Genomic DNA, 26,685 nt, shown 5'->3' with positions numbered 1-26,685 from the left:
TAGTAACACTGAGAACTGGAGAACAAAATTCATGATTGGGATGTCACAAGGAAAAGGAACAAAATAATTTTCAATTTTTTTTGTTGTTGTTGTTGTTGCAGGAATTGAATCCAGTGGTGTTTAACCACTGAGCCACATCCTAGCCTAATATTTTTATAAAAAAAAATTAAGACGCAGGGTCTCGCTAAGTTGCTTAGGGCCTTGATAAATTGCTGAGGCTGACTTTGAACTTAAGATCCTCCTGCCTCAGTCTCCCAAGCAGCTGGGATTACAGGCATGCACCAATGAGCCCAGCTTAGAGAGAAGATTAACAGAATTTAAGTAGCCTGAATAATACAACTTTGTGCAATGATAGAGTCACTGAGTATTTGAAATACGTAAATGTGGGATTAAACTTTCAATGTAAATTCTTAATTTAATGCAATTTTAATTTAAAGTCACATGTGTTTAGTAGCTACCACAATAGGCAGCATAAATCTAGTCTCCACATGTTATATATAACATTTAGTATTTAACTGAACAACAGGAAAATGGAAGTCTGGCAAGAGGAAAAACATTCAATAGAAAGAGACTCTGTGAAAACCCAGATATAAGATTTAGCAAAGACTTTAAAATAATTATGACAAATATGTCAAGAATCTTCAAAATAAGATGTAAGCTACTGATAAAGAAAGGTAGAATTTCATAAAAGACATGAAAACTTTAAAGACACCACAGAGAAACTCTAGAACTGATAAACACAACATCTGAAGTAATTAAAAGACTTCATAGTGAATTTATGAAAGTAAATCCCATCTTGTAGAACTTACCGGTGCACAGAGGAAATGTCTTCTCCTAAGTGACCTATCTTCTATGTATTTTACATACTTTGCTTATTAGAAATATCTTTACTTTCCACCACAAATAGTTTTACAAAATCAAGTGGTTCTCTTCAGAGGTAATGAATTCTTAAGAATTAATAATCTTCAGGTATAACAATACAATTTGACAGGATACAATAAAATAATTATAGATTGACAGAATGTTCTCCAGGGTTCCTTAAAACCCTGAGATTCAAAGTCTTTATCAAATGGCCTGAAATTTAAACTAAAATATAACTTAGTTATACTTAAATAATAGAAAGATATATTTCACACTATAATTTATCATGAACACCAAGGTGAATTAATTTATATCATGTAGTTATATATACTTTTGCAAACTTAACAAAAATAAAAGTATTTTAAACAAGATAATCAGATATTAAATATCAAAGTTTAAATTACCCTTTTGTCCATTTCATAAGATGAAGCTTCTGTACTTGGCAAGAGGTGGGTGATAGTAGCTATTAGGATCTGTACATGAAAATAAATAAGTTCAAAATATGTTAATGGTACTCTTAAAAATAATTACATGCTAAAGTGATATAAAAGCTACTGCTGCAAATTTTTCCTAAATGCATTATCTAAATATATTACCCTTATTATTTTAAGGTTTAAGGTTTTAATAGATAAGCTTTTCAAGTACACTTAATTATCATTTATAATCCTCATGTACAGAAGCAAAGTTACATGTACATTCTGTCAACTACCAATCATTTCATTCTAATTCAATTCATGGTGGATCAATGCATAAACACAATTATGCTTAAAAAATTAGAAGATATAGATAAGCAAAAAGCTTTACAAAAATCATTGTAATCAATCAGCTCAAGAAATTACTCTTGTCTTTCTAGATCTTCCTATATATACTTGTTGAGCATTTCTAATTTTAAAATCCAAAATGTTTCAAAATCCAACACCACTGCAGCTTCTAACATGCACTTGAAAAGTTATGCATTTTTGAAGCATTTCAAATTTTTGGATTAGGGATGCTCAGTTGGCAAACTCCATGCAAATATTCCAAATTCAAAAGAACTCTGAAATTTGAACCACTTCTGGTCACAAGCATTTCAAGTAAGTGATACTCAACCTGCAGAAGCAAATACATGCTTTGAAAAAATAATTTGCATCTTTTTCAATTTACATATATTATATGCTGAATATTATACAAATGAACTTGAAATAGGGGATATGAAGTAATAAAAAAGAAAGATATTATTAAAATGAGGTAAAATAATTCTATACAATATCATCATCAACCCTGGAAATTGCTTGGCTTCAATCAACTTTTTTGTGCCTGTTACAATTGTATTAGTATAGGGGCTTCAGTTATAGTTCAGTGGCAGAGCACTTGCCTAGCATGTGTGAGGCACTGGGTTCAATCCTCAGTACCACATATAAATAAATAAATAAAATAAAGCTATTGTGTCCATCTACAAACAAAATATTTTTTAAAAAGTATTAGTATAAATTTTTATTGTACTTTTATTGCATATAATATTTTAAAACTTACTGTTTCAATGCATTACACAGAAAACTTTTCTAAACATATATTAAGAACTCCAAAAGCTCAAGAGCAAGAAAACAAATAACCCAATTAAAAAATGAGCAAGAGACCCGAACAGACATTCCTCCAAAGAAAGCATATGAAAGGTCAAGTGCATGAAAAAATGCTGAACATAACTACTTATCAGAGAATTGCAAATCAAGACCACAATAAGGCATGGCGTACAGCTCTGTGGTAAATTGTGTGTACAGCATTCACTGGACACTGGGTTCAATCTCTAGTACCAAACAAACAAAAAATACACAATGGGATACCACCACACTCCAGTCAGAATGGCTATTATAAAAGGCAAAGATAATGTTGGTGAGGAGGTGGAAAAAAGAAAACCTTTCTACATTGTTATGAGAATGCAAATTAGTATAACCATTATGGAAAAACAGTATTTAAAATGGAATTCTAGTATTAAAAATTAAAAAATTGAACTACCATATGATCTAGCAATCCCTCTAACTGGGTATAACTCCAAAAGGAAACAAAATCAGTATATAGAAGAGACATCTACACTCCCATGTTCACTGCAGCACTAATAACAATAGCTAAGCTAGGGAATCAACAGAAGAATAGGTAAAGAAAATGTGGTGTATATATACACAATGGAATACTATTCAACCATAAAAAGATGAAATCCTATCAGTTTAACAATATGGATGAACCTGGAGGACATTATGATAAGAGAAATAAGTCAAGCATAGAGACAAATACCTCATGATTTAACTTCTATGTGGAATCTAAAAAAGATGATCTCATAGAAGTTGAGAATAAAACAGTGGTTACAAGAGACAGGGGAGAGTACGGGTGTATGAAGGACAGAGTCTGGTCAACATGTATAATGTTACAGTTAGGAAAAATAAATTCTGTTGTTCTATTGACAGGAGGTTACAACAGCTAACAATTACGCAGTTTTTTCAAAGCTAAAAGTGAGGATTTTCAATGTTCTTACCACAAAAAATGACATATGTTTAAGGTGCTGGATATGCTGACAGCCTTAATTTGATCATTATACAATGTATGTAAATATTAAGATATCATATTGTAACCTATGAATATGTGCAAGTATTATGCTTCAACCAGAATATAAAATTTAAACAAGTTTAAAAAAATTTAAACAAATAAATATATTTTTACAGAAAAAGGCTTTCCTCCCCAGTTGAATCTAGTATTTTGGATGCACTTGCTTCATACTGGTAATAAAACTGGGCTTTTACTCATAATTCTCTGACTAGGAAAACCATTTCATTAATAATTATTAATGAAATACTTTACAATTCTGTGATTTTATTTCTTCAACTATAGGTGGGGAGAAATAACTATTAATGTTTATCTACAGGCTCTGGCCATTATAAAATATAGTAAAACAATTTATACACATATATTATTAAATGTTTCTAATATACAAGTTGAAAAAATAAGGGAAAGCATTTGGAGGCTTTCAGATTGAAAAAAGCATTTAAAGAACAACTATAATTTTTACACAGAATAATCAATCTTAAATGGTAAAATTTTCAAACGTTTCAAGATTTCAAACGTTTTATTATTAGACACACACATGTACATTCACATTCAATTATCATGTCCCATGTAACATAATAACAGCTGCAGCCAACATTTATTAACATTTAGATTTCATTTATAAGCCTAAAAAGTGCTAAGTGCTTTACATGTAATTTTTCATTTAGCTTTTTATCTGAGCTAAATCCTCAGTACTTTTTAAAAAAAATTTCAGATAGGGTCTCACAAAGTTGCTAAATCTGATCTCAATTTGCAATCCTCCTTCCTCAGCCTCTCATGTATTTGAGATTATTTAGCCTTTAAAGCAATCTGTGAGGTAAATTTTTATCCAGTTATAAAGTGTTCAGCATTCAGTGTGCTTAGTAACTTGTCCACAGTTACAAAGTCAGTACTTGGCAGAGCTAGTGGTTAGTTAAATCCAGGTGTCTAATCCCCAAAACAAATCTCTTAACTATAAAACTATTTCAAGTCAATATACTAAATATTTTCTACATATAAGCCACACTGGACATAAGATAGTAAAGATAAAAAATATGTTAAGGACCTTAAAATTTTATACATGATAATCTGGCTTCACTCAAATTTTTAATGTACATATTAAAAATATAGTTGTAAGTTTATTGTAAGTTATATTTTTATAAGTTATTACTTTGACATAGTAAATACAGTAATTCTTCTAAATATACTTTATATAGGGAAAGGTTTTACTCCCTATTCTGAGTAGTGCTATTATAGAGACTGGTGATGTGTGAGCAAGAAAAACTTGGACTTCAGATTCTTACAGACTTGGTCTGAATTCTGTTCCTGTTCTGAATTCTGTTTCTGTCCTGTTAGTTTGTGACATTATGTAGTTACTAAATTTGTAATTCCCTTATTTTAAATAAGTGAGGTAGGAATGGAATAATCTACCTTAAAAAACTTTTAAGAATTAAATGAAATATTTATAAAAAGATACTAATACTGTGATTGGTAGATGGTAGGTGATTAATAAATATTTGTGTTCATCTTTCCTAAGAATGTTATAAGAATACAAAGATAAATTCTGGTTGGTAAGATCAGATAGGAAATTCTGGATTTTTTTTTGAGGAGATGGTATTTAAGCTAATTATGGAAAGATGAGGGGACAAAGAGAAGTAAAGCATTTCAGATAAAAGAAAGAGAGTAACGGGTGTGTTTAAGCAATAGTTAGCAGATTCAGTTGCCTGGACAACATGGTATTTCAAAAAAATCTGCACATGATCTTGGAAAGGCAGGTTGGGTCCTTGCCTGGAGATCCTGAATTTATACCTAAAAAATTGGGCTTTATTTTATAGTCTAAGAAAACCAGAGATTTTCTTTCTATTTTTTTCAGATAAGTGACATGATAAAAGTCATATGAATGTGGGGCTGGATCTGTAGCTCAGTAGCAGAGTGCTTGCCTAACACATGTAAGGCACTGGGTTTGATCCTAAGTACCACATAAAAGTAAATAAATAAAATAAAGGTATTGTGTCCATCTACAACAACAAAAACAAAAAATTTAAAAAGTCATATGAATGTGATGATGACTTGTAGGAAAAGATCGTACAGGAGAAAGCAACTGTAATATGTCATAGAACAATAAAGAGCTGAAATATGTTAGGTGTTATAGGAAACATGGGAGACAGTGAATTAGGATGAAAAAAATAAAAATCTCATAAATGACTGACTGAAAAAGAAAAAAATAATAATGCTTTGATTTCAGTAATGCAAGGATGGCATGTTTTACTCACCTAAGAGTAAATGAAGAAAATGAAACAGAATATACACTTACAAAGACAATGGCATAAAAAGTTTACACATAGCATTTAATTTTCACTACTATTAATGAGTAAAATTTATAAATTTTACAACTAATGAATTCTTTTTTAATGATTTTACTTTGACCAAAAACCAGGAACACAAATTTCTAACCTAAAGTACAAAGAAACAGGATCTTTGATATTACAAAAAAAGCATGTAAAATTTTTAAAACTTATTAAATAATTTCATATCTACACCTAAGAATATTTCACAAAGTCATACTAAAAAAGAAATAAGAAATTACTTACTTGAATAATTTTCAAGGGAGAATCAGGTTGGTAAATTTGAAGTCTAGATACATAATGAACCAGCATGTGAAGCATGTTACAAGCCACCTGGGCTACGGTTTTATTAGTAAACTGCAATAACAACAACAACAAAATCATCATTTAATATAAAGTGTCTTCATGATACTCTAGTTTCCCTTCAGATTCTATAAATCTTTGGCCTTTTACTAAGAAATTTCTTAATGAACTATTATTCATCAGTACATTAGCTGACTGAAAATTTTTAAATTTCATACATGTCTCTTTTTATTACCATACATTTATGTTTATTAAAATATTAGGAAGATAAATCTTTGGCTGCAAAATTTTTTAAAAAATCACAAAACATTCCAAAGACATATACACTTTGTACTCTTCACAACACTTCCAAAGTACTGCTTGATCCTGGCATTCTCTGTACTTAAAATTCTCAGATGACTTTCCAATAGCATTATGGTTTGGATATGAAGTGTCCCTCCAAAGCACCTATATAATGCAGGAATATTCAGAGGTTGAAATGATTAGATTATTGGAGCTATAACCTAAATGGTTCACCCTAGTTTGAATGGATTCACTGGGTAGTAACTATAGGTAGGTGGGACATGGCTGGAGGAGATGGGTCATGGGGGTGGGGGCATACCCTAGAAGGGTTAATATTCCCTGTGGTCCTTTCCCCACCCCTCTACTGGCCTCCATGAGTGCAGCAGATTCCCTCTGCCACTCTCTTCCAACATGATGTTCTGCCTTATCTTGGGCCAGAGCAATGGAGTTGACCAACCATAGACTAAATCTCCAACCATGAGCTAAAAATAAGCTTTTCCCTCTCTAAGTAGTTCTTGTCAGGTATTTTTGTCACAGTGATGAAAAGCTTACTAACATAGATGGCATAAAGTCAAACTTTTTATGCTTATCTATGTTCAAATCTCACTTACTCTTCAAGTTCCAAATACCTCCTCTTTTCCAAAATTTTCTGACAGCTAAGACAATGTTTCTGCTTCCTCCAAATGTTAGTTCAAATGCACCATTCATATAGTACTTTTAGCTTTACCTATTTCATTAACATTTACTTTAATTTTTCAGTTATATCTACATCTATCTATCTATATCTTGAAGCTAGTATTTTTTTTCATTTCATTATTCTTTACTTTGCCTAACAAAGTACCTCAAGACATGGTATATATTCAGAAATACATGTCAGGTAAATACTAGTATTATTCAAAAGTATTTATGGGATAAATTTTATTTTTAAACACATGCTGTATTAAAAATTTCAAGATAAAAAAGGTATCATGAATCCTTTGATTAAAAATATACCCACTTACCCATTAAGGTTCTCTAAATCATTAGAGTACTACTTCTGAAAAAAAATCTTATTCTGGGGAGTGAGGGAGGAAATGCTGAGGAATGATATTGGCCACATTATATTGTTATATTGTTATATTGCATGTACGAAAATGTAACAATAAATTCCATCAGTATGTACAACTATTATACACCAATAAAAAATGTGGGAAAAATCTTATTCTGGTTACAAAAGAGGGAACTTGAATGATAAGCCAACAGTTGAACAGTTCAAGAATTTGGGAAGTGTTAGAAATCAAAAGAGTAAGTTACAAAAATACTAGTTAAAAAAAAACAACCAAAAAAATCCTTTATGTTTTAAAGGACTGGTTTCCTTTTTAGGAGTGATTCATATATATTTTAGGGACAAATTCAAATACAAAAGAAGTTCAGATAAAAGAGGCCATCACAAAAATGTTCTAAATTCAAGAGTGAGATCACCGTGTTTTTTTCTGGGCCCCGCCCCCCCCATTCAGAGATTGAACCTGGGGCCTCATACAATAGGCAAAAGCTTTCCTATTAAGTTACAACTGGTTGGGACCATTCTCATACCATTCATTTTTGGGGGGTGCTGGGGATTGAACTTAGGGGCACTTGACCACTAAACCACATCCCCAGCCCTATTATGTATTTTATTTAGAGAGAGGGGCTCACTGAGTTGCTTAGTGCCTCACTTTTGCTGAGGTTCGCTTTGAATTTGTGATCCTCCTGCCTCAGCCTCCTGAGTCACTGGGATTTCAGGTGTGTGCCACCATGCCCAGAAAACCATTCTTAGTCAGGATCAAGGAAATAATACAATAATAAAATAATGAAAACATTTATTATAAATGTTTTATTCCAGAAGAGCACAAGATAAAGTTAACATTTAGAGAAAAAAATAACCATGCATTCTATACTGTCTTAATATGTCACTAAAATGTGGTCTTTACCTTTAAGGAAACACAAATTACATTCAGAGCTTCTTTAATTTGAGGATGATGAGACTCATGGACTAGTTCTTCACAAATCCAAATACCTAAACTGCAAAGTGCTACACATCTGCAAAAGAGGCAACCAACAATGATACAAATAAAAGTGAAGGAGTCTTTCAGTAAAATGAAACTACCACCACGCCAATCAACTGACACAGAATGAACACACACTGTGTAAGTGAGTTAATGAATTTGTTATTCTATACACTGGTTGGTGATTAAGAGGGAAAAAAGCCTAACCCCTAAATCCTAAAATAAATTTTCTATTATAATCTACTACTACTACCTAGGCCATTTGGTTGGATAACACATAGCATCTTTCTAACAAACCCATGTAAATAAAATGACAAAACTGTCAGGTTGCCCAAACAAATATTTAACCTGCTTTCAAAAGGAAAGAGTCTAATTTTATAACTTGCAATAGTAAAACAAATTTAAACATATGAAGCTGATGGAGGAAGTAAAAAAGCTATTGTTGTATCTTTTAAATAGAACAAAACTGGCCACGAGTATTTTTAAAAACAATTTGAGAACACAAAATTCATATAATTTGCAAAGGAATTGCAACAAAAAACAGAACTTGTAGAATTTTTGTTCTGTTCCCTAATGTCTAGCAACAACTTCAGCTGAGTTTCAGCTTGAAGGGAGTTAAATTTGATAATCTGAATCAGGAAGAATTCTATCAGCATGTTCAAGTTTAGGATTTAGACAAAGAATATAAAGGTTGTAAGTGCAAAAACAGTCAACAGCCCAGTATTCTGATGTACTTGGTATGTCCTAAAATGATATTCTTAATTTACATCCACTAGAATGCTTTCAGAATAATTCAGTGTAGAAATATTTTTCTACCTGAACATACCAGATCAGAAGGTCTTAAGTTTTTTCTCACAGAGCAGAGTGCTATAGTGCTACTAATTTTTTTACTATTAAAACTGCCAGAAAGTCTTCACAGTAAAGTCTACTGCTTTATTTCACCCCTACTGTTATCCACCCATAAATTCTAGGTAATATTTATAGACCTACATAACCAGTTTCCAGTTTAGCAAAGGAAATACCTATAATTCTAAAGCAACAATAAACTCTGAAGTAGAGCAAAACTCTCATGGATTCAGCTAACTAAAGGCAGAGGCTGGAGTACAAACACTGAACAATTTTTGTTGTAACAAAAGGTAAGACTGGATGTTTCTATTTTTTGTTTGTTTGGTTTTTTGCTTTTGTGTGTAGAGAGTTTTCTCCATTTTCCAAATTGTCAAAATAATCAAGATAATTCATATTATAGCTTGACCTTTCTCCCGCTCAGATTTTGGAATATAAGCTTCTAAAAAGAGGTCCATTACACAAAGGTATAGAACAAGTTCAGTTTCTGAGATTGTTCCACACTCTCAAAAACAAGCTGTTATGTCAATCATTCCTTGATCTACATCTGACAGCTATGTTTTAGTTGTCCACATTCTTCACTTAAGAGTCAAAACATTTTAAAAGAAAAAGACAGAAGATGGGTCCTAAGCTCTAGGTTCAAACCTCATCTGCCACTTATTAATTATGCATCTATGGAAAGACAGTAGAATGAATTGGACATAACTTTCTATGTTCATATATGAATACATAACCAGTGAAATTCCACATCACATACAACCACAAGAATGGGATCCTAATTATAATAAATGATACTCCATGTATGTATAATATGTCAAAATACACTCTACTGTCATGTATATCTAAAAAGAACAAATAAAAAATAAAAACATTTCAAAAAAATTATGCATCTACTCATACACTGTTGGTGGGACTGCAAATTGGTGCAACCACTCTGGAGAGCACTATGAAGAGTCCTCAAAAACATAGGAATGGAACCATTTGACCCAGTTATCCATTCTCTGATATATATCCAAAGGATTTAAATCAGCATACTATAGTGACCAGTCACATCAATGTTTATAGCAGCACAATTCACAATAGTTAAGCTATGAAGCCAACCTAGGTGTCCTTCAAAAGATGAATGGATAAAGAAAATGTAGTATGTGTACACACAAACACATGCACGTGCGCACGCGCACACACACACACACACACACACACACACACACACACACAATGGAGTATTACTCAGTCATAAAGAATGACTTTATGACATTTGCCAGTGAATGGATAGATGTGGAGACTATCATGCTAAGCGAAATAAGCCAATCCCCCAAAACCAAAGGTCAAATGTTTTCTCTGATATGTGGAAGATAATCCACATGGGGGGTGGTTAAAAAAAATCCAGAACAGAAGTTCAGTGGAATAGACAAAAATGAAGGGAAGGGAGAAGGGATGGGAAAAGGAAAGACAGTGGAATGAATCTGCTACAACTCTTCTAGGTATATATATGGTATACCACAGTGAATCTCACAATTGTGTACATTCACAAGACATTAATTTCAAAAAATAACTGGGTAAATGGCAGAGAGATCAGTAGAGGGAAGAGAGAAGGGTGTTGGGGAAGGGGGAGAGGAAGTACTGGGGAATGAATTAGAACAAGTTATATTTCATGTTTTAATAATTATGTCAAGATGGATTGAAGTGTCATGTATAACTAAAAAGAATCAACAAAAATTATGCATCTAATAGGACTCTTAAGACAAACTTGAGGGTAAAAATTATGGCTGTGCCTTATCTGGAAGATAGAGTAGGTTATCTAAATTCTCTGGGCTCCAGTTTCCTTATTTATAAAACCAAAGATAAAAACTGTGTATTGCTCAGTTATCATGAAATTCAATGCCGTAATAAATACAAAGTGTTTAGAACATACCCAGCACACAGAAAGGGCTTAATAAATGTTAGCTTTAGGTTTAGTAAGTATTAAGTTTATTAAGCATCAGTTACTGAGTAGCAAAATTGGAAGAAGGTGATTCTATCAATCTCTCAGGATTTGATGAGTATTAAATGAAACAAATATTGGGGGAAATTCTTGCAAACTTGAAAGGGATCAGGGTAAAAGAATTTGCTCAAATAAGTTTGTTTTTAGTTAACTTGGCTATCAAGTGAGAAAAATGTGTAATGGAACAGTTTCATGTAACCAAACTGTTCATATTACATTATTTTTAATTGCTAGAAAAAGAAATTTAAATTAGAATTAGAATCTAAAGAGTCAAAGCCATGAGCTATACCTTTTGAATCTTGGATTAACAAATAAGTACAAGATTGGAAAAGGAAGCTTCACAGAGGTAAAGTCAGAGGAGCACAGATTAATGTTGAAGGTAAGGACATACATTAGAATCAGCATCAAGAAATATAAAATATAACTTGAAATTTTAAGGAAGTGAAGGAACATAGTGTGTTTCTGCCAACCTCCTAATTTAAGTCTCAATCTTTTTGGGGAAAGGTTTATTTAATGAAAAAGAAAATGTCAGTTTTAAGTGAGTAACACATAAAAAAGGAAAAATGTAGAAATCTTGTTACTTATATTCTATTAAAAATCATGATCAGCTGGGTACAGTGGGGCATGCCAATAATCCCAGCAACTTGGAAGGCTGAGACAGGAGGATTGGAGTTCAAGGCCAGCCTTAGCAAATTAGCAAGACAATCAGTAACCTGGTGAGACCCTGTCTCAAAATAATAAAATAAAACAAAACAAATTAAAAGGGCTGGAGATATAGCACAGCTGTAGAGCACTTCTGGGTTCAATCCCCAGTATCACCCCCCAAAACTCAAGGCCAATACATATGAATATTAAAATATACTATGTTCTTAGATATTTTACTCTCTACAATAAAAATATTTTGTTTTAATTCAATTCAACAAACACTCATTGACTACTTACTTCTCTATTTCAAGGTATTACATAAGAAGACAATGATATATATAACCTGATGAGAATATAAAATGTATTTAGATAAAATCAAAATAACTCATTTTACATATATAGGGTTAAGTAACTGAAAAAGGTTACCAGGTTTTTATTTTTATTTTTTAATGAAGGAAGAGTGGGATGTAATCATGAAAAAAATGTAAGAGTATTTAATCATTCAAGTAATTTAAACTTGTAATTCAGAATGGCTTTTATGTGTTTGAAACAATCTTAACTGCTATAAAAATTCAATCAACTTCTAAAATAAGATTCCAAACCCAAAATAGTTATAATAAAAGTTACGTCTAAGAATACCTGACCTACCGTGCAGGACCAGAGGGCTCATCTCTTGCTGAGCTTAACACAGTTTTGATTATAAGTTCCTAAAATAAAGGAAAATAATTAATAGCGATTAGTTAAGATTTAATTCATTTATTCAACAGATATTTACTAGGTGGCCAATCTGGGCTAGGTGCTGTGCCAGGTATTAGAGATAAAATAAGAGAACAATCTGTTCTCATGTACATACTTTTAATAAAGAATCCAACATTATTTACACACATAGCTAATAAAACAATTTATGAAATTTGTAACAAAAGAATATGTTCAAAAACAACATTTTTTCCTGATTGGAAGAATAATAAAGACTCACTATAAGACAGACAGTTAAAGCAGAATTAATACCTCGAAGGCATGAACATCTTTTTTAAGCTTTGAGAAATAGCATTTAAAAGTCATGACCAGATGGTTTCACTGATGAATTCTACTAAATATTTAAAGAATTAATACGAATCCTTCTCAAACTCTTCCAAGAAAACTAAACAGGTAGGATACTTCCAAAATCATTTTATAAGGTCACATTACCCTGATGCCAAAATCAGACAAGGGTACAACAAGAGAAAAAAAAAATTACAGGCCACTATCTCTGATGAATACAGATACAAAAATCCTCAACACAGTAACAATAAACCAAATTGAACAGCACATTAGAAGGATCACACCCTATTATCAAGTAGGATATATTCCATGTATACAAGGATGTTTCAACACATGCAAATCAATAAATGTGACATACCACTTTAACAGAATGAAGGATAAAAATGATCGTTTCAATAGGTAGAGAAAAAGCATTTGAGAAAATACAACATCCTTTTATGATTAAAAACTCAACATATTAGGTAGAGAAGGACTATACCTCAACCTAACAAAGGCCATGTGTAACAAGCCCACAGCTAATGTCACAACAATGGTAAAAAGCTGAAAATGTTTCTCTAAGATAAGCAACAAGACAAGGATGCCCACCCTCATCACTTCTATTCAGCATAGAGCTGGAAGTCCTAGTCAGAGCAATTTAGTAGAGAAAAGAAAAACAAAAAGGGTAGTTAAACTAGAAAGGAAGCATTAAATTTTTTTTTTCTTTTTAGATGACATGATCTAATATACAAAAAACCCAAAGACTCCACTAAAAACTATTTATAACTAATAAAAGTCAGGAGAGTGGCAGTATATAATATCAACATACAAAAATCAGTTGTGTTTCTATACATTTAACTACCAATGAATTATCTGAAAAAGAAATTGAGAAAACTATCCCACTTGACAGTAGTATAAAAATAATAAAATACTTAGGAATAAATTTTGTTGAGAGTGGTGACAGAGGATGGGAGAGCAGTTACTGAGATCATGGCCTGGTTCCTGGGAATGTTTCTGTGCAAGGACACAGGATACCCAGCTGCTGTAGCAATGCCCTGCATAAGGAGGCTCTATGCAAGAGCCCTATCAGTTCTAACCTTGATCTTAGGCACACAGCTCTTGGGAAAAAAGGAATTCTTATGCTAGACAACCACAGTGTTTCACCAGCTCTGCTTCTCTGGTTCCTGCCCACCTTGTAGTAGCTTTTTTTAAAAAAATTATTTATTTATTTTTTGAATTTTTTTACACACTGCATTTTGATTCATTGTACATAAATGGGGTACATCATTTTGTTTCTATGGTTATACTCGATGTAGATTCACACCATTTGTGTTAACAATGGACTTCCTTGAGAGCTGTACAAAGCTTCTAACATTGCACTTTACAACTGTGGATTGCCAGTGTGGAAAAGCTACATAGGTATCCTAGTTTCTGTAACTTTCCTGAATACGAAGAATAATGGTTGCACAGTCTTTAACCTGATAATGAGACATATATAAATAAGGACTGCTGTCCTAACTCATTAAGACCTGCATCTACATCAGAGAGTCGGCTCCACCTGATCCCAGTTTAATCTTCAAGATCTGTGTTTGTGAATCTTTATTTTCCAATTCCCCTTTGCCCCTTACCAGACCCAAGAGTTTGGTCATGCTGGTCACAGCAAAATTTAACCAAGGACATGAAAGGTCTGTGCACTGAAAACTACAAAACACTGATGAAAGAAGTTAAAAAGACACAAAGAAATGGAAAGATAACCTGGGTTCATGGGTTGGAAGAATCAGTATTGTTAAAATGTCCATGCTACCCAAAGGAATTCCACTTCTGGGCATGTATCAAAAGGAAATTAAATCAATATATCAAAAAGATATCTGCACCTTCCATGTTCATTGTAGAGGTATTCAAAATAGATAAAATATGGGAAAAAAAAACTAAGTGTCCATTAAAGCACTAATGGATAAAGAACATGTCTTATATACACAGGGAATGAGAAATAATTCAGTCTTTTAAAAGGTGGAGATCTTGTCACTTGTGACAATGTAGATGAACCTAGGGGACGTTATGCTAAGTGAAATAACAGACACAGAAAAACTGCATGATCTCACTTACATGTGGAATCTAAAATGCTGAATTCTTAAAAGCAGAGAGTACAATGGTAGTTGTCAGGAGTTGGAGGATGGGAGAAATGTTAGTTAAAGGGTATAAATTATCTGGAGATCTAAAGTCCACACAGTGACTACAGTTAACACCATATTATATACTTGAAATCTGCTAAGAGGCTATGCCTTGAGTGTTCTCACTCCCCTACCACACACACACACACAAAGCTAACTATGTGAGTTGATGAACATGTTATTTAGGTTCATATGTACTACAAAGTATATGTGTATATACGTTCAGATGGAAAAAAATGTTTAAAGAATAACCATAATTTTCACACAGAATAATCGATCTTCAATGGTGAAAATGTCAAAGGTTTCAAGGCTGAAAGAAAAAACCAGCTTCTTCTTCCTTGATAATTTGTATACTATGATAATGTGTGAGATTAGGGATAAGTTCTAGATATTTAAATTACATAAGTGAATAACATATTCAAGAGGGAGAAAATATAAGAGAAATACAAGGGTAGAATACTGAAGTAAGCACATGTTTTAACAAAGAAAAACAGTCTATTTAAGAGTCAGATATTTAGGTAAAAAATAAATAAAGCTAGATCTGTACAAAATAAGTCAGTTGAGGAGACATTTAGGAAGAACATGGACACCAGAGGGTCAAATACTATAGCGGCTGAGCAGAAAAGAACACCAATAGATTTGATGAACAAGAATTGGGCACTCATTTAAAAAATAATTCACACATTCACTTAATAAGCCTTTATTGGTCATAGAGGATATAAGGTCCTTGGAAAGGAACAATCTTCTATTTATCTTTGTAAACTCAGCACCTAGCCCAATGACTGGAAATTAATTGAAAAATATCTACAGTTTAAGTTCAAGCCCTTTCTGTGTAATAGACCCTGTCTTAGGTGCTGAAAAATAAGAAGATAGTTAAGACATGTAGTATCCTTAAGAATGTTAAAGTCCAAGGAGGGAAACAGATTTGAAAACAATTAAAAAACGAGATCTTGTGATATCAAATATCCAGGAAAATCCAGAGACAGAACATAAATTTGTAGTTGCCAGGAACTCGAAGTAGATAAGGAAGTGGAGTGACTGCTAATGAGAATGGGGTTTCTTTAAGGGTGAGGAAAATGTTCTAATATTGACTATGACGATGGATGCACATTCTGTGACTATATTAAAAATTATTAAATGGGTGAATTATAAAAATATAAACAAACATGATATGTACAATGTCCTACATGAGCAAACAGCTCAGCTGGGAAGTCATAAAAGACTTCACAAAGGAGTCTTGGATAAACATAGTTTTGACATATAAGCAAGGTGGAGGCTCTTTTTGTGGTGACTAAGAGAGGTGGCAAGTAGAGAAGAGGACTATATAATGACATTTTAAGTAGAAAGAAGTGGTTTTTCAACAGCATGTAACTGAGAAATACCATAGTATATTCTATGTGGCTGTAGAGTAGTATCCCTAGAGAAGCTGACTTTAATGACAATGTTAAATTTATAAACACAACAGCATGTAACTCTCCCTTTAAATATTAATTTTCTGACAAAGAATAAGTACATATTTCTTAGGTTTTTTGCTTTTTTCACTTAGTAAAATTGGGTTACTTTGTAGGTTTTCTTCCCCATGAAAACAGTTTTTTTTTTTTTTTTTTAACCACTTCAACCATTACTGCCTAGATAATACCCAACAGAGACAAATACACTCTGAAATTCAGACGGTATATAGTAAGGTAGGCTAACCCCTAACTAATTTAAAACTAAGAAAATTAGATCCTTGGCCTTCAGGATCTTTTGAAAATAAACTGAACTATTACACCCCGAAAAGCTAAGGTAAATTTATATAGTTTTTATTAAGTGTCTTTGTAAATTTGCATCGATCCATTTGATTGTATGTGTAAGTCAGGTTCATTTGTTTATATTTCTGAGTACATGCTATGTTCCAAAAAGTGTTAGGTCATGGGGATACAATAGTATATAAGACCTCATGGTATCTGTCTAAAACAGAAGTTAGGTACTGAGTAAGAAATTACATGTATGAGAAATGTTATAAAGAGAAATATGGATATTAAGGAAGTGCAAGCAACACATAAACTGGATTAAAAACTCCTTTCAGAGAAAGCAAATTTAAAAAAACAAGTCACCTGCATGACCCCCAAGGAGCTATAGTATCTTCTTCTCAACCCCTCTTCCAATTCTAAGAACAAATTAAGGTTAAACATGGAGACTACCTGAGAATTACTATGATAGGCACAACTTCTCAGGACTAAGTCCCTGGGAGTTTATAATATATGTATGCATTCAGTTAGAGATAGGTCTTGACTTAGTGATGGAATTATTCCCTCACTACACAGCACACTGTGGGTTCAGAGCACTGATTTTCTTTATCCTTATTAAAAGAGGTTTTCACAGCACTCCCCTCTATTTGGTTTACAAATTACTGAGTCTAGCCAGGTGCAGTGGTGCATGCCTGTAATTCCAGCAACCCTGGGAGTCTAAAGCAGGAAGATCACAAGTTTGAGATCAACTTCAGGAACTTAGTGAGACCCTGTTTCAAAATTTAAAAAAGTGGGGCGGGGGGGGCAGTGCTGGGATGTAGCCCAGCAGTAGGGAAACCCAGGGTTAAATTGCCAGTATCACACACACAAAAAAAGAATTACTGAGTTCAGAGGACTAAGGATGCTGATGTCACACCTTACCCTTCAAACAGAGGCTGACCTCTGCAGAGGCACAAAACAACCTTTTGCCAGTTTTCTATCTGAACTTTTTAACATGTATTTAACACATCTGCTCCTGCCTGGGCACACAGGTTTTTAAAGGACTAATATTTGGGATCTGGGGAGGTACTCTTTGCAACTATATAGTCACTGCTAATATTAAATAAGCTATAGGATGTGACAGCACACACCTGTAATTATGGCTACCTGGGAGGCTGAGGCAGGAGGGTTACAAGATCAACACCAGCCTGGGCAACATTGAGAGACCCTAGCTCAAAATTAAAAATAAAAAGGGTTGGGGATATAATTCAGTGGTGGGGTATACATGTGCTCACTTACCAGTATAAAAAGAAATATTCCATCAACTACTACCCAGGTCCTATAATGCTTTAGGTACATAGGATCACTACCCCAACTCATATAGCAGTACATATAGCATATATGTACTGTATTCATATAGCAGTACAGAATCTTCCATTATTTTGTTTGATACCACATGCTGAGAAACTGGAAGAGTCAAATATGCAGGTATAGTTTGCCATCTCAGTCTTAGAAGCCTTATATTAGCAGCACCATATCTGGTTCATAAGATATTTTGATAAATGCTCAGTAAGTGAATGAACAAATCCTAAGAAACAAACATATGTGTAGGTTCAATAATGTGATAAAAGTTCCAAAGCAATTTAAACATATCCAAAAAATAAAAAATAAAAAGGCTAAAAACCTAATGAACCTTCCAGTTTTTGTTCTGGAAGATATGGCTGATTAATGTTGTGTAACAACTGGGTAGATTTCAAAATGAAACAAATTTTATTGCATATATTTTATGGTTATAAAATCTCTTAAATGCTACAAACTAGTGTCTGATTTCTTACCTTCACATCTGTAAACTGAGACACCGCAACATCTGGAATATTGGGATGGAGAGCAGGCAGTTCACAATACAAGTTGGGAAAGCAAACCAAAGATCCCAGAAGAACTTGTGCTTCTACTCTTGGTGCCTATGTATCAGATTTAAAAAAAATTTTAAATATATTTGTTATTAAACTATCATAAAAACACTTTATTACTCAACTATATTATAAAGGCAAGTGGGAGTATAAAACAAAATTCAAAAAGGAAAGGGGAGACACAGAAAGATTCAGGTTTCTATGAATACTTTCTAGACAAAATACTATTATTCTTAGTAAAGGTAAAGGACAAATAACAGAAATTTCCTCAAAAGTAGTTAACAGGAAGAAATAACCCACAGTTAATGAGATTATAAATAGGAATATAACTTAGCTATAGCATACACTTACCCTAATTAGAAGGGAAACTATAAATACTTCATATTTAACTTTATTTTCAAAGGCAACTTACACAAGGTGACATATTGTTCTAATAAGCAGATGATTCACTGTCACTAGATTGTATTCGTTACTAAGGATGAACAAATATGGATGAAACAGATGCCAGTCTAAAAAATTTTTATATTTTTATAATATGCATATGGGAAAAGCATTGCTTATACTTACTAAAATAAACATTAGAATGTATGCCTGGACTGCAGATGAAAGTAACTTTTCATCTTTTTTCCTTAGCTGCATTAAGTCATTTCTGAATTTTCAATCCTAAGCATTTCTTTTTCCTCTCTGCCTTCTTGCGTGTCTACCAAACACCAACACCTACCTACTAATGCTTAATTTATTAAATATCTACACATAGATTCATTTTTAACAATACCTAATAAAAGGCAAAACACTGAACAACTAGAAATATAATACTTCTATTCATATTAATCAAGAACCAGTTTCCAAAAAGATTTCCCCATCTTAATAAATCTTGTTAACAGAGGCAATGTAGCAGTGCTCTACTATGTTAGGTTTCAAAACAAAATGACTTTTCTAGATTTAAAAAAAATTTTAGATTTAAAGATATAAGGCAAGAGTATGAAGGGGGCAAGGTTAGCTCCATTTACTTTTCCAATTTAGAAGTTATCCTACAAAAATGAAACTCATTTTAAAAACCATTAGTTAATGAAAGTGATTAGCTAAGAGTTTTTCTGTAAGGGTGGGTAAGAAAAATGGATTTGTGGGTCTGTGGATATAATGAAAGCAGACCTAGAATGTGACTGTAATTAAGAAAAGCAAAAATAAATCAATTATCTTGTAATCTGCCTAAGGAAGGAGGGAAATATTAACAAAGGAAGATGATATGAATGAGATCTAAAATGGGAATCCAAAGAGATTTGGACTCAATAGTTCCAACACCATCCAGAGGGAAGGACTATCCTTAACCTCTAGTGGAGATGTATCAGGTTTGATTCCCAAAAAGATTCCATTTCCTATGTAGCCTTCTTCAATAAATATTCATCATCTGAAGCAGAGAATACAGAAAATGACTATTTTCTATATTTTCCCAAAGATGTTACATAACCAATATCCTTCTAGATGCACAGAGAAGTTAGTTACATAAAATGGATACCTTATGACACTGGGGTTTAATTCTATTGAACTTTGAGAAAAGCTGAAGGAAATGTGCTGGAACAATTGGCTCATTGAACAGTAATAGTTTTCAGAGAAAATTAATAAAAAATGGCACTGGTTTATAAATTAGTCTCCGAGTTCTATCAACTTTCACCAGTACCCAAGACTAATAATCTACATACACTGATAATACCACAATGACCTTGTAACTTGTTTACCATCTCTAGTTTGCCTTCCATTTAATCTACTTTTAGATTAAGATATTTGTTTAACATTCGCAAGGGACAGGTTCAATATTTCTCTTTCCACTTTAAAATATTTAACTCTCAAGCTAAAATAGCATCATAACCTGATCTGTGGCATTTAAGACTTTCCAAAATGTAGTCTAAAGCAGTACTTCTCAGTCTTTAATCAATGATTATGTCAATCATTTATGATCTAATTAAAATGTAGATTTTGCTAGGCATGTGGCACATATGTAATTCCAGCTGCTAAGGAGGCTAAAGCAGGAAGATTACAAATTTGAAGCCAGCCTGGGCAACTAACTTATCAAAACCCCATCTCAAAATAAGATAAAAAGGACTGGGGTGCAGCTCAGTGGTAGACAACTTGCCTAGCATGTATGGTTCCCCAGTATTGCCTACCTGCCAAAAAGCAGATTCTAATTGAGCAGGCCTGGGATAAGGTCTGAAAATCTGCATTTCTATTAAATACCTAGATCATGCATAATGTTTCTGATGTGCAGACTATACTTCCAGTTTCAAGGATCTGAAGATTTTCTTAACTTTAAATCCTGTTCTGCTTATCAGATATAAACCATTTTTATAGCTCTTCAGTCATCAGCTAACTATAGTGATTTCTTACACTTCAACATTTCTTACTTACATTTTTTAACAACAAGAAGCAATATAACCCAATTAAAACTATAAACTTTTCTCAACATCAGCTTGTTACGTTTTATCCACAATAGCTCTTCCTTTGTGGTTCTATTAGTCGAGTCCTGGTTAACAAAAGCTTGTTATATTATGAAGGAATAAAAACTTACATTAAGAAAAGCTGAAGAAGCCACTCTACCAGCAGCTACAATAAAATCCATAATAAGCATTGTGGCACCAGGCAAACCAAGTGAAAAAAACTGAGGTGAGCAGTGCTTGATGATTGTATTGACAATATCCTTAGAATAAGGAAAGAAAGGGAAAAAGAATATCACATATGTAATCTTGGGCATCAGCTAATCAATATCCTTAAACAAATAATGTGAAATAAAAAAGGGAATAATTATACATGGGATGACTAATTGGAGACTAATTTGAATTCTCCCCCAAAATACAGAAACTTACAGCATATTTGTTTTAACTGATATAGTCTGTAACATTTTTTTCCATATTAGAGAACAGAGAAGGCTCATTACTTCAGTGGGTTAAAAATATAAGGCCCACACATTATAAAAGTGAATTGCAGAGTAGCATCTCCTACTACCTATTTGTTTCAAAGTGATAACCTGCCTCTCTGAACTCACATGACCTGCTAAGTGGCAACTGAAGAGATTCTCTTTTTTATAAAGAGTCCTTAAATGATAGATGTCCAGCCTTGGAAATCTAGAACTGGGTACATGTAAAGGGAATATTCTTGTTTGTTTATTCACTATGTCTTTGGAATTTACCATGAGGATGCAGTGTATTTGGTTATATTACTCAATTTAACTTATTTTAAACAAAAGTTCTTTCTCTCTTTCTAGTAACTGATAGTGTCATTTGATTTAAGACATGTTCATAGGGTTAGAAACTGACTATCTTAATGATGGAAATGTTTCATTATTCAGAAAGAGACAGAATTACCATCTTTTAATATTAATTCAGTACTCTCTCCATTACCTGCTAGTCAAGTTTCAATCACATAAGGATAAAAATATTTAATTACTTTGACTTGCAATCTTCTATACTTTTTAGTTTTACAGCCAATTTTAGTTTTACAGTCAATATCAAGACTCCTGAAGTAATGTTCTAATTATATTTATGACTATTTTAATGATTGTAACTGATACAATTGCCAAGTCAATATAATTGTAACCATGTCAATATAACTGGTAATGTGAGTGTAAAAAAACAACTCTGACTGCTACATGACAAGGAGAACAAATTCATATGTTTCAAGTATCAATTATCAATTACAAAATGTCTAGTAATAGGTATGATGGGATATCACAGAAAGATATTGTCAATTTAAGCAAAAAATGGTTTAACCTTTTCAAAATTTAACTAGTTGGTATAACGTTAAAGTTGGAGGAGCACTGAAATCAACCCCCTAACCACCCAAATAGCTTGTTTTCAACCATATTTCAAGAACAAATAGGATCTTAAAATGGAAGCAAACTCTATATAAAACTATTATATACAAGGGTTAGTTTTAATTCTAGATCTTAAAAATCAAAAGTTAAACATAATTGAGAATTAAGGAGAAACAGATAAATTAACTTTTTAGAAAGCATATATTTACCTGATCAATATGAAGTAATCCACAATGCATTATATTGTAGAAATGTGTTAGAAAATCTCTATTTGGAGATACATCTTGTCTTCTTTTCATTGTATTACAAATGAGTTTATAAGCATGTAATTTACCTTGTTTATATTTATCAGTTAACATGGTTGCCTAAATTAAAAGATTGGTTTTAATACTCAAAAACAAATATTGTTTTTTAAATACTCAATTGAATAGAACAAATAGTATATCTGTTTTCATTTATTTCTATGTTGGTTTAATTTCTTTAGTGAACTAAAACTCAGGGCTACTGAGACTACTGTTGCTATCCAAAATGATACAATGTAGGGATGAAAAACCACAAATGATTTCACTTGGAAAAATACACCAACTGTCAAATACTACTTTAAAAAATGAAAACTCTAAAAGTACACAGCATATTGTGACACAACTCAAGGTTTATTTTTTACTGAAACACAATACAAATATACATTTCTATATTCACTTTTGCTTTATTAAACAAATAAAAACAATGTATCCTATAATTCTGCCATGCCTACTCTCATCTTTTAAATAATGCTTAATGACTTCCTAAAAATACTAGCTTAAAACTAAGTGCTTGCCAGGTGTGGTGGTGCATGCCTGTAATCCCAGTGGCTCTGGAGGCAATTCAAATTCAGCCTCAGCAATGGCCAGGCGCTAAGCAGCTGAGTGAGACCCTGTCTCTAAATAAAATACAAAATAAGGCTGTGGATGTGGCTCAGTGGTCAAGTACCCCTGAGTTTAATACCTGGTATTCCCCCTGATCTCCCCCAAAAAACTAAATGCTTTAGAGGACCATATAATAGCCCAAATTTTATAAAAAACAAATTTTAAATAAAAAACAAATTAATTTTTTACATATTAAGCTTACCTTAAAAAGCCAAGGTGTAAGAATTCTTAAAGGAGGAATCAAAACTGGTGGAGAAGGGGAGGTCAGATTATCTGTTGAGATGCCGAGGTTATCTCTAATCTGTAATTTTCAAATAAAAGGTGACAAATCTATGAAAATTCTTTTCTTTTTCAGTTTGCTTTACCTTAAACTAAATTTCAAACCCAGTTTCTACCACAAAACACATATTTAACTCTGATTAAGTGACTTCACCATGCTGGGTATCAGTTTATCTATAGGAAGATATGTGTGTGTGTGTGTGTGTGTGTGTGTGTGTGTGTGTGTGTGTGTGTATAACACACTAAGCTTCTATTTCTTAATACTTTATTTTTCTTGCCTTCTCCTTTTATAGCCTTTATTTTATTTTTTTTACCTTGGCTAGATTCTGCCAAAGTTCACAGAGGTAATCAAAAACCTGAGCATGTATTTCAGGATCCATAATGGCATTGACATCTCCCAAAATGCCTAGCATTCTTCGCCACATAACAGTAGCAACATCAGCATGCCATCCGGTGAGAGTACCCCCTGCCATCACACTACAACATTCAGATGGAAATTCACTGATTTCTATAGAAAAGAATAATACAATAGTGTTAGTAATTTTCAGAGAATTGACAGCAAAAATCAAAAACTTAAATTAATAATCTTAAATATCTACAGAAGTGAATAAAAGAAATGTGAATGTAACTAAGATTTGTTTTTTCCTGAGAAGGTCAAAACCTCACCAGTTATTCCCTATTATGGCAATAATTACTTACTCAATACTGCTTCTATCTAGATTTACCTAAGGAGGAAACTAGGCAACTACTACTCACTGGGCAAATACCAGATGGAGAATTTGTTTGATATATACATCAATTTTATAAGCACATACTCTCACTTTTATCTAACAAACTTCATGTTATATTATCATATTAACAGAAAATCTCAGGGTGAAAACAATTCTTATAGGAAGTCTTCAAAAGTCTATTTCTTTGTAGTTAAAACTTCCAAAGAAATATATTTATATGCTTCACAAGGAAATCAGTCCTAAAATTAAGAGATATTACAATGGCATGAAAATGTTAATTTTATTAAAATTCAAACAATAAAAAACATCATGTTTCTTTTACCTATTAATACTGGCAATATGAAAAATAATAAATATATGGTGCTCATGTCATTTCTGCTACTAATTATGTGTAAATAATTTTAATTGCTTCACAAAATCTATACTTTCCCATCTATAAAATGGATGATTTAGCTAAATATCATTATTAAAGTTGTCTTCTGGCTTTAAAAAAAAATCCATTATTCTACTCAACATATATATAATCTGTTCCTCTGTTCAATTTATAGAAAAATCAATAAAAGGTCAATAAAGATACTTATGCATCTCAAGAATTTTTGAAACTAAAAATTTTATAGAATGAAAGAATCATAAGTTTATGATTTTTCATATTTCATATTCTAATCGGTTGATAATTTATAGTAAATTCATATGTGCCTGCTTTATTTGCAATGCTTAAATTTTTTCTCTGCATGTAAAGTATACAGTAACTGATTGTATTATTAAGATACTAAATAATTAATAGTTCTCCATAATAAAAAACACTGACATTCTAACTATTGCTATAATGCTTTTCTATTTTATAGTACCTTTATAATATAGAGGTGAATCAACTGATTTGAGAATTTGAAATTAGAATTTGAAATTAGAGAATTTGTCCTTCTCAAAGTAAAGCTAACAAAATTTTAAATGATTAAAAGGTAAGCAAATATTAATAATGCCTTATTAAATTCTGGACAGAGTTGTTGGTGTAGGGTGGCTATAAGAACATTATGGGGACAAGGGAGAATATTTGACTATGGAACAAAATAACAATAATGTTTCAATGTTATATATCATGAATGAGGACATTCCGCTGTGGTTAAACATGAAATGAACACTTTTCTTAGCACACACCACTGAAATATTTAGATGTGAAGGGTTTGCTATCTTGTAACTCCCTCATAAGCAATTCTGCAAAGGAAAAGGAGGGCAGGTTTTTTAGTGTATATATGTGTGCATGTGTGTAGATACAGATAAAGGAAAAAATATTACCAACTAGTGATTTTGTGAGAAGGGTTTATGGGTGTTCACTTTACTAGCCTTGGGACTATTTATGTATTTTAAATTTTAGGAAACAGCACCATATCAATAAATGATAATATAACACAAAAATAATATAATCACTAATTCTAATATTATAATCAACTATGATAAAATGAGCAAAAATCAGTATAAATAGTTTTCTTTAAGAGCTAGAAAAAATGATATAGTGACAAATTTTCAAAAGCCTCAAAAATGTCCAAAGATTTATAATAATCATACATAATCAAATTTAAGATGACTTATTTAAGATCTCTTAACACTAATGCTTTGAAAGGAAAAATGTCAAATATCTAATTTCCAAGTATTGCCTAGATCATCTGGTGTCTGAAGAACAGAGTGGTGAAGTTTCTCATCAAGTTGTAGATCCTTCTGTTCCATGTGATCTATATTCAATGTGGAAGGGGAAGGTGTCTGTGACCTGGATCCCAGAGCTGAATGAACTGGGGAAGCACTTTCTGAGCCTGTAAATATAATTTCATAAAATTATCATGAAGTACTCTTCAATACCTTACCCAAAGATAAAATACTTAAAACCCCAATAAAACAAACTTAAAACATTAAAAGATTAAACAAGATATGAATGGTTAACAAAACCATTATAATGTACAAGTTTTTGCATTTAGGAGCCACAGCTCATACCTACCCTAGGACTAACATAAAATCAGAAATGGATACACCAGGTAACAAGAGCCATCAGTAAAAACAAGAATATCTACTCCCATTCTTGTCCTAGCTATAGAAACTCAGGTACCCAATGCTACTCTATTTTACTTACTTTAGATTTAAGAGTGGAGACTTTGCTGCTCTATGTGTTACCATCATTGCTAACCTGGTTTACAGTAGTCCCCAGCCTACAAAGACCCTTATCTCTACTTCTTCCTCCCAATCCAGTCTCTGTGAAACAGCAAAAATATCTGGAAATCTAATCTGATCATGTCACTTCCTCATTTAACATCTTTCAAGGTTCCTCACTG

At 32.4% G+C, this 26,685-nt stretch overlaps 1 protein-coding gene across 7 annotated transcripts in view; it reads right to left on the bottom strand.

Annotated features, from left to right (window-relative positions):
* The window catches only part of RALGAPA1 (Ral GTPase activating protein catalytic subunit alpha 1), a 212,513-nt gene that overhangs the window by 84,809 nt on the left and 101,019 nt on the right, over positions 1 to 26,685 (bottom strand). For all 7 annotated transcript variants that reach the window (XM_079119319.1, XM_079119316.1, XM_079119315.1 and 4 more), the window contains 10 exons: positions 26,020 to 26,172; positions 23,951 to 24,144; positions 23,560 to 23,658; positions 22,662 to 22,817; positions 21,211 to 21,339; positions 18,573 to 18,698; positions 12,489 to 12,547; positions 8,294 to 8,402; positions 6,006 to 6,116; positions 1,266 to 1,334 (listed from right to left, as the gene is read on the bottom strand). In XM_079119319.1, the coding sequence (XP_078975445.1) occupies positions 1,266 to 1,334; positions 6,006 to 6,116; positions 8,294 to 8,402; positions 12,489 to 12,547; positions 18,573 to 18,698; positions 21,211 to 21,339; positions 22,662 to 22,817; positions 23,560 to 23,658; positions 23,951 to 24,144; positions 26,020 to 26,172 (1,205 nt within the window). The remainder of the gene's footprint in view (positions 1 to 1,265; positions 1,335 to 6,005; positions 6,117 to 8,293; positions 8,403 to 12,488; positions 12,548 to 18,572; positions 18,699 to 21,210; positions 21,340 to 22,661; positions 22,818 to 23,559; positions 23,659 to 23,950; positions 24,145 to 26,019; positions 26,173 to 26,685) is intronic.

Source organism: Sciurus vulgaris, assembly GCF_902686455.1.
Source record: "Sciurus vulgaris genome assembly, chromosome: 2".
NCBI lineage: Eukaryota > Metazoa > Chordata > Mammalia > Rodentia > Sciuridae > Sciurus > Sciurus vulgaris.
Note: the sequence above shows the minus strand (reverse complement) of the source record. Positions and strands in the feature narration are given on the sequence as shown.